This window comes from Physeter macrocephalus, chromosome 4 (assembly GCF_002837175.3).
Source record: "Physeter macrocephalus isolate SW-GA chromosome 4, ASM283717v5, whole genome shotgun sequence".
Lineage (NCBI taxonomy): Eukaryota > Metazoa > Chordata > Mammalia > Artiodactyla > Physeteridae > Physeter > Physeter macrocephalus.
In genome coordinates, this window is record NC_041217.1 from 60,714,124 (window position 1) to 60,723,190 (window position 9,067).

Genomic DNA, 9,067 nt, shown 5'->3' on the forward strand with positions numbered 1-9,067 from the left:
CAGAACGCGGATTCCCCACAGCATTTGTTTACAAGTCTGCAACCACACCAAAGGGAGTGTAGGGTACGGGGAGAGGGGGGTCCAGGCTTCACCGTCTTTGTTTCTGCAGTGCCTCTCATATGCTAGGGACTCCGCGTTTGTCGACTGAACCTACGAGGGCCCCGGGAGGGAGGGCAGCCGGCTCGGGTGTGGAACGCGGCGCCGGACGCAGAATTGAGGTTTAGCCACGCTCGGTCGACCTTAAACCCACCTCTTCCTGCCCGCCCCTCCTTCCCGGACCAAAACCAGCCCTTAAACGCGGGCTGGGCGCAGGCTACAGGCGGGCGCGGGGATCGCCGGGCGCCTGCGCGTGCAGCCGCCAGGTGGGCAGGTACCTGGGCGGGGCGCGCCGTGGTTGGCGGCGGCGGGGCCCGAGCACTCGGAAGAGCCCGCGACTCAGCCAGAGCAACAGGCCACCGGCGGGGGGCTGGAGCCGGGGTGGACCGGGCCCGCCATGGACAAGCTGAAGAAGGTGCTGAGCGGGCAGGACACCGAGGACCGGGGCGGCCTGTCCGAGGTGAGTGCGCCGCGGCGCCCAGCCGCCTGGCCACGCCCTCTCCGCCCCTAGGCTGCTGCGCCCCCGCCTCGGTGGAGGGTCCGCGGGGGGCCTGGGAGAGCGCCGGGGCTTGGGGGTCCGGGTGACACCGGAGCCCCGCCCCCAGCTCCTCCGGCGCCTGTTGCTGGCTGGTTAGAAAGGCAAGCAGGACTTCCAGGATTTCGTGGAAAGCAGCTCTGCCCCTGCTCCTTCCCCCTCCTCTCCAGCGCTCCGGACCCCCGCGCTCCCCCCACTCCCCACCCCAGGTGCCAGGGCCCAGACACTGCACAGGGCAGTCGGCACCTGTTTACTTTTTTGTCCTGCACCCTTCAGCCTTCCGCGTCCCATCCCCCCACAAAGGGAGGGCCGAGCTGGAGCAAAACCTAGAAACATCTGCGAAGGGAAAGGCGGATATTCCCGCTCGGCGGCCCCATCCCTGCAGGCCAGGGAAAGGGCTTTAGGGCCGAGCTAGGCTGGGGCCTCTGAGAACTTGGCGGAGGGAGTCCTCGTAGGGTAGATCGCCTGCGCCGGGGGCCTGGGTGACCGCCCCTCCTCGCTGCCCACCGCGAGGCGGGGCTGGTGGCCGCGCCTGGGTGCTCCTGGCTGCGTTCCTGCCCAGTTTAGGTTGTGTGGTGTGACACTCGCACCCGACCTTGTGCGCACTGTTGCTGTAAACTACCCCCAGGAAAACCGTGAACTCCTGGACTGCTGGGACCACATCTTGTTTCTCTGTGCACACACTGCACGTAGACTCCGTAGACGCCCAGGACCTCATGAGGCCGCCTGCATGCTTGTTTGTTATTTTAGAAAGGTTTGGTCGAGCTGAAACTTGGGCATTAATGCCCTGTGTTCTAGAGCCACACAGGATGTTTTTTTCCTATTTCTAGTGCTTAGAGTTTTGTTATTTTTTTTTTCTCCGTGAATGATAAAATAATATTTCTCTTTATTTTTTGGCGTATTCCGTGGGCCTCAGTTTCCTCATCTGTAAAATGAAGCTCTTGCACAAGATGATATGGCTTCTTTCAAGTTGGAACCTAAGTTTTCCCTCTGATTTTCATCAGTGTCTCAAGTGGCTATCTCAGCATGCTGCTTTCACTCGCTTTTGTGGTTACTGATTTTATTCTGACTTTTGTGTGACCCTGATACCTCCACGCCCACCATGAAATCTCGGAACCCTAAAAGTTGCTCTCTGAATCTTCACCTTGAAGAAGCAACACTACAGACATTGAGTGTTATAGGAATTGGAGTTTAACTTTTTTTGACGTTTCAAAACAGCCTGTGGCTTCTTTTAAATCTGTTGCCTTTATTAATTGGTCAAGGCTCGGTAATAATTTCATGAGTTCCTCGTTTTTGATTTCTGGCTTCTTGTATGAACTCACAAGCCAAACCTCAGACTGGGCCTAAGAAAACTTATGTGGTTGACAGTCATGCTTATCTAAAGCTTTATGTTGCACCGACTGTCAATAAGGTTTTAGAGCAGCTGGGGTTCAAGAGGGCGATGTTTTCTCTTCCTGTGGACTCTTGTGGGGACAGTGGGGATGATGCAGATATTTTGATTTAGAAAATCATCTTGAAGTGGTGGACAGACACTCAAGAGTGAATGATGTAGTACAGATTGAAAACATAAAATGCTGAGTTCGTTTTTACCTAAAATAGTGAATGCCTGTGTTGGACACAATGAAGGGCTTTAAAGAGTTGTAAGCTCAGGCATGTAGAATCTATTTTAGAAAGACTAGGTGCTTCTGTCTTGTTCTAAAACACTGCTGCCAGTTTCCTCTCTGAGTGTGAGATTCCTGTTTATGTACATCATTGTGTGGCACTTCCTGAGTCCCCAACTACCAGGAAGCATTTTGTGTCCAGCTGAATTCACCCTCAGGGTTGTTTTTGGCTCAGTTTTTACTTATTAGGTCAGGGCCTCCTTGAAAATGTTGGTACTGACTTGATTGTCTCACATTTCCCATGGTTTTGAGGCTGGCAAGGCTGGAGGATGCTGGTGAAATGTCTGTTTTGTGTGGGATGTTGGACTTGGTGGCCTTAAAGTCTCTTCACATTCAATTATAAAAACAGTCAGACGTCACCAGAAGTGAGTGCTTTAAAAAATTGTTATCCTTTTAGCTAGTGGGAAGCAGCCGCATAGCACAGGGAGATCAGCTAGGTGCTTTGCAGCCACCTAGAGGGCTGGGATAGGGAGGGTGGGAGGGAGACGCAAGAGGGAGGGGATATGGGGATACACGTATGCATGTAGCTGATTCACTTGTTATACAGCAGAAACTAACACAACACTGTAAAGCAATTATACTCCAATAAAGATGTTAAAAAATTGTTATCCTTTTAATGCAAAAAATAAAAATATGACTAGTTCTGTTTCTCCTACATATGAAACTGGGGAATTATAAAACTTGCCTGGTGATGTCTAGTCACAGATGGCCTCTTGATGAGTTTTGTGATTGATGCCTGGTCTTCATAAATCCACCTTCAATATTCAGTTTCTATGGGCTTCTTTCTGAAAGTACAGGCTTTATGTTTTCTCTACAGGATTGCAGGGACAAGGAGGGTCTGAATTGTACCTGGTTTGAAAGCACAGGAATGAGGCACTGTTCCTTTCTCACCTTCTTCCTGTTACCAACCCTGTTTCCCCGAACAGTTCTCAGCTTTTCTTCTTTTGGCAAGAGCCCCTCTTCTCTCCACATCCCAGAGTCAAAGGGACCCTTGTGCATAACTGCCAGTCAGACAGCCTATGAGCTCTTTGCCTACAGATTCTATCCGGGTGCTATTCCAGCTACTCTAATTTCCAAAAAGTGCGCTAGCACAGTTTCCAGAAACCATGAATTTAAGGAGTTATTTTACATCAATGGAGTTGATTTTCACAAATTGGCACAAAGAAGTGTTTAGCTTTCGCTGGATCCAATTGGAAGCGGAGCAACAGCTTGCTCTGGCCTGTGACTAAGCGTGCTTGTGAAAGAACTTGCAACCACGTAGATGAAGAGTTATCACCCCCTCCCTCATTTTGGCAAATAGGGTGACATTTGGCTGGGAGTCAGGTTGAGAGACATGTAGAACCAACAACGTGTTACTTTCCTTTTTGAAGCAGAAACCAGAACTGCTTCCTATCACGAGTGATTTTAATTTTTACAAGAGCTGGCATCTCACCGTCCTGTTGAGACTATTTTGTGCTCTAAATACCAAGGCCGTGTCAAATGGATGCTTAACCTTGTGGCTTATCCTGTAAAAAAACGGGTGAATCTTTTCAAATGTCTCTGTTGATGCCAAGTAACGCTCAGGCAAGCATTGGATTGAATCCAGGCCAGTCCCACTACCACAATTTTCTTCTTCCACATAGCTCTGTTCATTTTTCCACCTTGGCAAGGTAAGTTCTTTGGTGCTTGCATGAGTGGTGGCTTTCGATTTTCTCCTGTCCTTGTGGGAGGTTGAACAGGTTAGTCAGAAGGGGTCTAACCCGAGTGTCTGGGGTGCCAGTGAAGACCGGTAACAGAGCATCACAAGGCCCATTTTGGGGGAGAGGTGTTCCTAACGTGGGACCAGGTGGCCCCTCTGTCAGCCCCTAACACCCTACTCCCCCGGAGTATCACCAGTATCACCAGTATCACCAGTATCAGCCATTCTGTGTAGGGTCATATGTTGCCATATGTTTCTGCAAGTGCTGTGTGTGTGTGTGTGTGTGTGTGTGTGTGTGTGTGTGTGTGTGATGAGCCCCACTTTCAATATGTGTGAACATATGGGGCAGTTAACCTGCCCTAAATACCTGTCTCCTGAGTGGGGAGGAAGCCATGCTGTAGTGAAGCCTGCCACGCCTGAGCAAGCCTCTGGTCCTGCTCTTCCAGCTTCTGGTTTGACAGGAAGTTTAGAGACAGGGTTGAGAATAGGCCCCTGAGCTGGGAGCAGTCAAGGCTGAGGGAGTTGCGGGTTTAGTGACCCTGGGAACCTTTGCCACCACTGCCTTCCTCCATCAGCTGGGGGGATGTGTGGTCAGTAGCTTTCACCACGTTGCCAGATGGGGACTGTGCTGGCCACTTGAGGTGAGCCCTGGGTGAATGAATATGCAGGGGGCCTGGCTGCCCTGCCTTGGCTGGGCAGGAGGAAAGGCCTTTGGTCTCCCTGGCAGCTGCCTGTGCAACTTGGAGCAGCTGTGGCCACTGCATGAGGTTGAGAGACTAGGAAGGTCTCTGGTGCAGACACTTGGCTGTCATCTTTGACATGGGGAAAAAATCCTCAGGAGTTACTCACAGGCTCCCTTGTTTTTAGTGGGGCTTTTCTGGAAATCTCGGCCTCCACTGAACTTTGCTCTTGGGAAGGATTCATCATGGTGACAGAGAGGGATGAGTAGGGCATTCATTAATTAACTAAGATCCATCTCACATGTGGGTGACTTGGCTGATGCCGGCACCTTGAAGAACAGCTTCTGCACCAAGAGTGAATAGACTCGGCTGAGAGTCCTAATTAGGATGAGAACCTGAGCCCTCCCGGGTCCCAGAAAGGCCGGCAGGAGCAGTGAGTCCTGAGGCTTGGCTGGTTGACTTAGGAGATGGTGCCCCTTGGATCCAACTGCACGAGTGCCACCCCTGTCTTTTCCCCTTTCCCTGGGCCCTGCGTGGGGGAGCTCACACCTTTCCAGTTGTGGTCCTCATTCTGCCTAGGCTGCCGTAAGGGCCCAGGCTGCTCTAGGGTCTGCTGTCTTGCAGACATGGGGTGCCGTGTCCATGGGGACATGGGTTCGAGCCCTGCTCCAGGAAGATCCCACATGCCGCAGAGCAACTAAGCCCATGCGCCACAACTACTGAGCCTGCGCTCTAGAGCCCGCAAGCCACAACTACTGAAGTCCGTGTGCTCTAGGCCCTGTGTGCTGCAACTACTGAGCCCACATGCTGCAACTACTGAAGTCCACGCGCCTAGAGCGTCAATGGCCGTCATCAAAAAATCTACAAACAGTAAACACTGGAGAGGGTATGGAGAAAAGGGAACCTTCCTACACTGTTGATGGGAGTGTAAATTGGTGCAGCCACTATGGATAACAGTATGGAGGTTCCTTAAAGAGTAAAAATACAGTTATCATATGATCCAGCAATCCCACTCCTGGGCATGTATCCAGAAAAGATGAAAACTGTAGTTTGAAAAGGTACATGTACTCCAATGTTCATAGCAGCACTATGTACAATAGCCAAAATATGGAAGTAACCTAAGTGTCCTTTGACAGAAGAATGGATAAAGAAGATGTGGTGTGTGTGTGTGTATATATATATATATATATATATATATATATATACACACACATATATTCCATTTTATATGGAATATATATATTAATATACATATTAAGTATATATAATGGAATATTACTTAGCCATGAAAATGAATGAAATAATACCATTTGCAGCAATATGGATGGATGTAGAGATTATCATATGAAGTGAAATAATCAAAGACAAATATATGATATCACTTATATGTGGAATCTGAAAAAGTGATACAAATGAACTTATTTACAAAACAGAAACAGACTCAGACATAGAAAACAAACTTATGGTTACCAAAGGGGAAAGAGGGAGAAGGGAGGGATAAAATTAGGAGTTTGGGGTTAACAGATACACACTATATATAAAATAGATAACAAGGACTTACTGTATAGGATAGGGAACTATAGTGAATATCTTATAACAACTATAATGGAAAAGAATCTGAAAAAGAATACATATATGTATAACTGAATCACTTTGCTGTACAACTGAAACTAACACAACATTGTAAATCAGCTATACTTCAGTTTTTAAAAAACTGAATCATATGCTATGCTCAAGGACTGAGTAATTGTATCTACCTAAAATTTGAGGAAACAAGCTCATTTACAATGTAAGACTAATTAAATTAATTAAAGGGGAGTGGTGATTATAATAAAGTACATCTTATTCTAAGGACAGTAAATGAAATAACATGGATGGGATCCACATAGCTGTACCTTAATGAAGCACAAACCTACACTTCTAAATAGCTATGAAACCAGCAGAAAATTGGACGTAACAGTCTGACATATGCATAGCCAAAAATTTCTTCAATATGGGTCCTTTTTAGATTTCAGCATTTCCAGGTTTCTGTATTTTCTTTCACATGTATGGTTTCTGTCAGCTCTTTATGTTGGCTGGATCCTTTAATTCTGCTTCTGTATTTGAATATCTACTTCATATATAACAAATAGTATACATAATGTAATAAATGACCAAGAGAAAATGGCCATATTTGTACTCACACACCTAATATCTTTCCACATCAAAGAGAGTGGAAATGTTATCAAAATATATTTTCCTTTTACCATTTTTAAAACAGTAATAAGTGACCGTTCTCATGGAATTTGAATCATCTAAATTGATATGTGTCTCATGCTACATAATATCCCATACTAATATGTTTGTCCTTACTTAATGTCAAAGATATTTGAAGATGATTTTACTTATAATAAACAGAACATGGTGGAGCATTTATGCATAGGATAATATTCTGGAACAATCTGTGAGGTCAACCTTGGCATAATTTGACTTGTGGTTGTAACGGTATCTTATTCTAAGTACAGTGATTTCCTTATAAACATGGTCAGATCGTTTTGTGGTAAAAACAAGAGAAAGTACATATAGCATATATGACACAGTACAGCACTAGATACATTTTTTTATAATAAACACTCTAGGAAAAATGGAATGCATGTGTTTTTCAAATATAATTTTTCCAAGATCTAAATCTATTACAAAGGCATATATCTTTAAAGCAATAAAACTTTAAAAATTTTGTAATATAAAGAACAGTGCACTCAAAAAAAGAACCCGGTGATCATTCCATTCACTATTTTTCCGCAGTTTTCTTGAACTCCTCTTTTGAACTCAATAGTATCTGTTGGATAATTTTACAATTCCCTATGGAGTAAGAAACCAGGAGTTATCTATAAATTTCCATGGACGATTTTACAGTTCATTATGGAGTAGGAAAGTAAATAATACCTATACATTGTCAAGATAAAGTTAAGGGACTTCCGTGGTGGCACAGTTCGTGCCACAGGTTTTACCAAAGACCAAAAATGCTATATTTCTCTATATGATTTGCAGTGATGGAAACAAGGCAGAGACAGTAAGCACCCAAAGTGGTGAGTTGGCACTTTCCGGATGCCTGTCGTCCTTATGGAAGAGACCCTGGAACTATTTGTTGGCCCGTTTGTGTCTGTACATCTACATCATCCTTTGACGGAACACGTCAAACGTGTCTTCTTTGTGCTCCTGCCTCTCGGCACCCAACCCCTCCCCTTCCGAGGCAGTTCCCACGCTGACGGGCTCCCTGATGCCCTTCCCACAGGCTCCCAGGCCGTGGCCCTCCTTCCAACCCATCTTCTGTAGCATCTGGAACCCCAGGTTCTTGTCGGTCAGTTTCTGCTGGGCGAAATCAAAGTCCTGGGGTTTCTTCTTCTTGGACACGGGACGACCCCGAGGCCTGTCATAGGCAATTTGAACTGGTTCGTGAACTTTAGGCTCCTGGATGAGACACAGCACAGCTGTGGGACACAGCTCGGGTCCCACCAGCGCATCTCTTACAGTCCACTTCACTGTTTGTGAAGTGCACTGTGCTTGAGGCAGAGTTTCCACCTCGTCCAACCAGAGGCTCGGTAGCCTCTAATCAGCTGTTGGAGAAGAGATTCATGGCTGGATGAGGAGCTGGATTCAGTGATCATGAGGGCTCCTGTAGCTATGCACAACTAGGTTTCTGTGTTGCTGCCTTCCTCTGTACAGATTCTAAATTTAAGTATGTGTCCTTTGTTTTTGGTGATTACATATGCATATACATGTATGTAATTAGTGTTTTAAATATTTCAGGTTGTTGAGGCAACTTCATTAAGCTCGGGCACCAGAATAAAAGGCTTCATTGCCTGTTTTGCTGCAGGAATTCTCTGCTCACTGCTGGTAGGTCTGCCCTCCCCTCCTCCATCTTTTCTCCCTGCATTCCTTCCCTCTATCTTTCCACTTTCATCTACCTCCTTTTCTCTTTTGCTCTTCACTGAAATGCATGGATAAGAGGAGGGGGAGGAAAGAGAGGTGGTGAGGGAGGTAAGCGGGGTGGGGAGGGGAAAAGGTTCCTTGGTGTGCTCCTGGTTCGGTGGCTGTGGTGGAGTGTTCCTCACGTGCAGATACTCTGTGCCTTATCTTCCAGGGAACTCTTCTGCTCTGGGTGCCCAGGAAGGGACTATACCTCTTTGCAGTGTTTTACACCTTTGGTAACATCGCATCTCTTGGGAGGTAACAGTTTTTTAAATCTAACCTTAGCCAATTATTAGATGGGAAAATGGATGTGCGTTGTGTTTGGAGGGAGGTGAAGGAGGATGCTTCCATAGTTTTAAGGATTTGGAGAGAAAAGAGGTAGTTAAAATACATCACTTTCATATCCTATCACTTCAACATATATATATATATATATATATATATATATATATATATTTTTTTTTTT

General features: G+C 46.4%; 1 protein-coding gene across 1 annotated transcript in view; it reads left to right on the plus strand.

Moving 5' to 3' along the window:
• The first annotated feature begins 382 nt into the window (after positions 1–382).
• Positions 383–9,067, plus strand: part of SFT2D2 (SFT2 domain containing 2) — a 16,407-nt gene continuing 7,722 nt past the window's right edge. Inside the window, exons 1-3 of the mRNA XM_007114671.3 lie at positions 383–556; positions 8,440–8,526; positions 8,774–8,859. Coding sequence (XP_007114733.1) covers positions 494–556; positions 8,440–8,526; positions 8,774–8,859 — 236 coding nt within the window. The 5' untranslated portion in view covers positions 383–493. The remainder of the gene's footprint in view (positions 557–8,439; positions 8,527–8,773; positions 8,860–9,067) is intronic.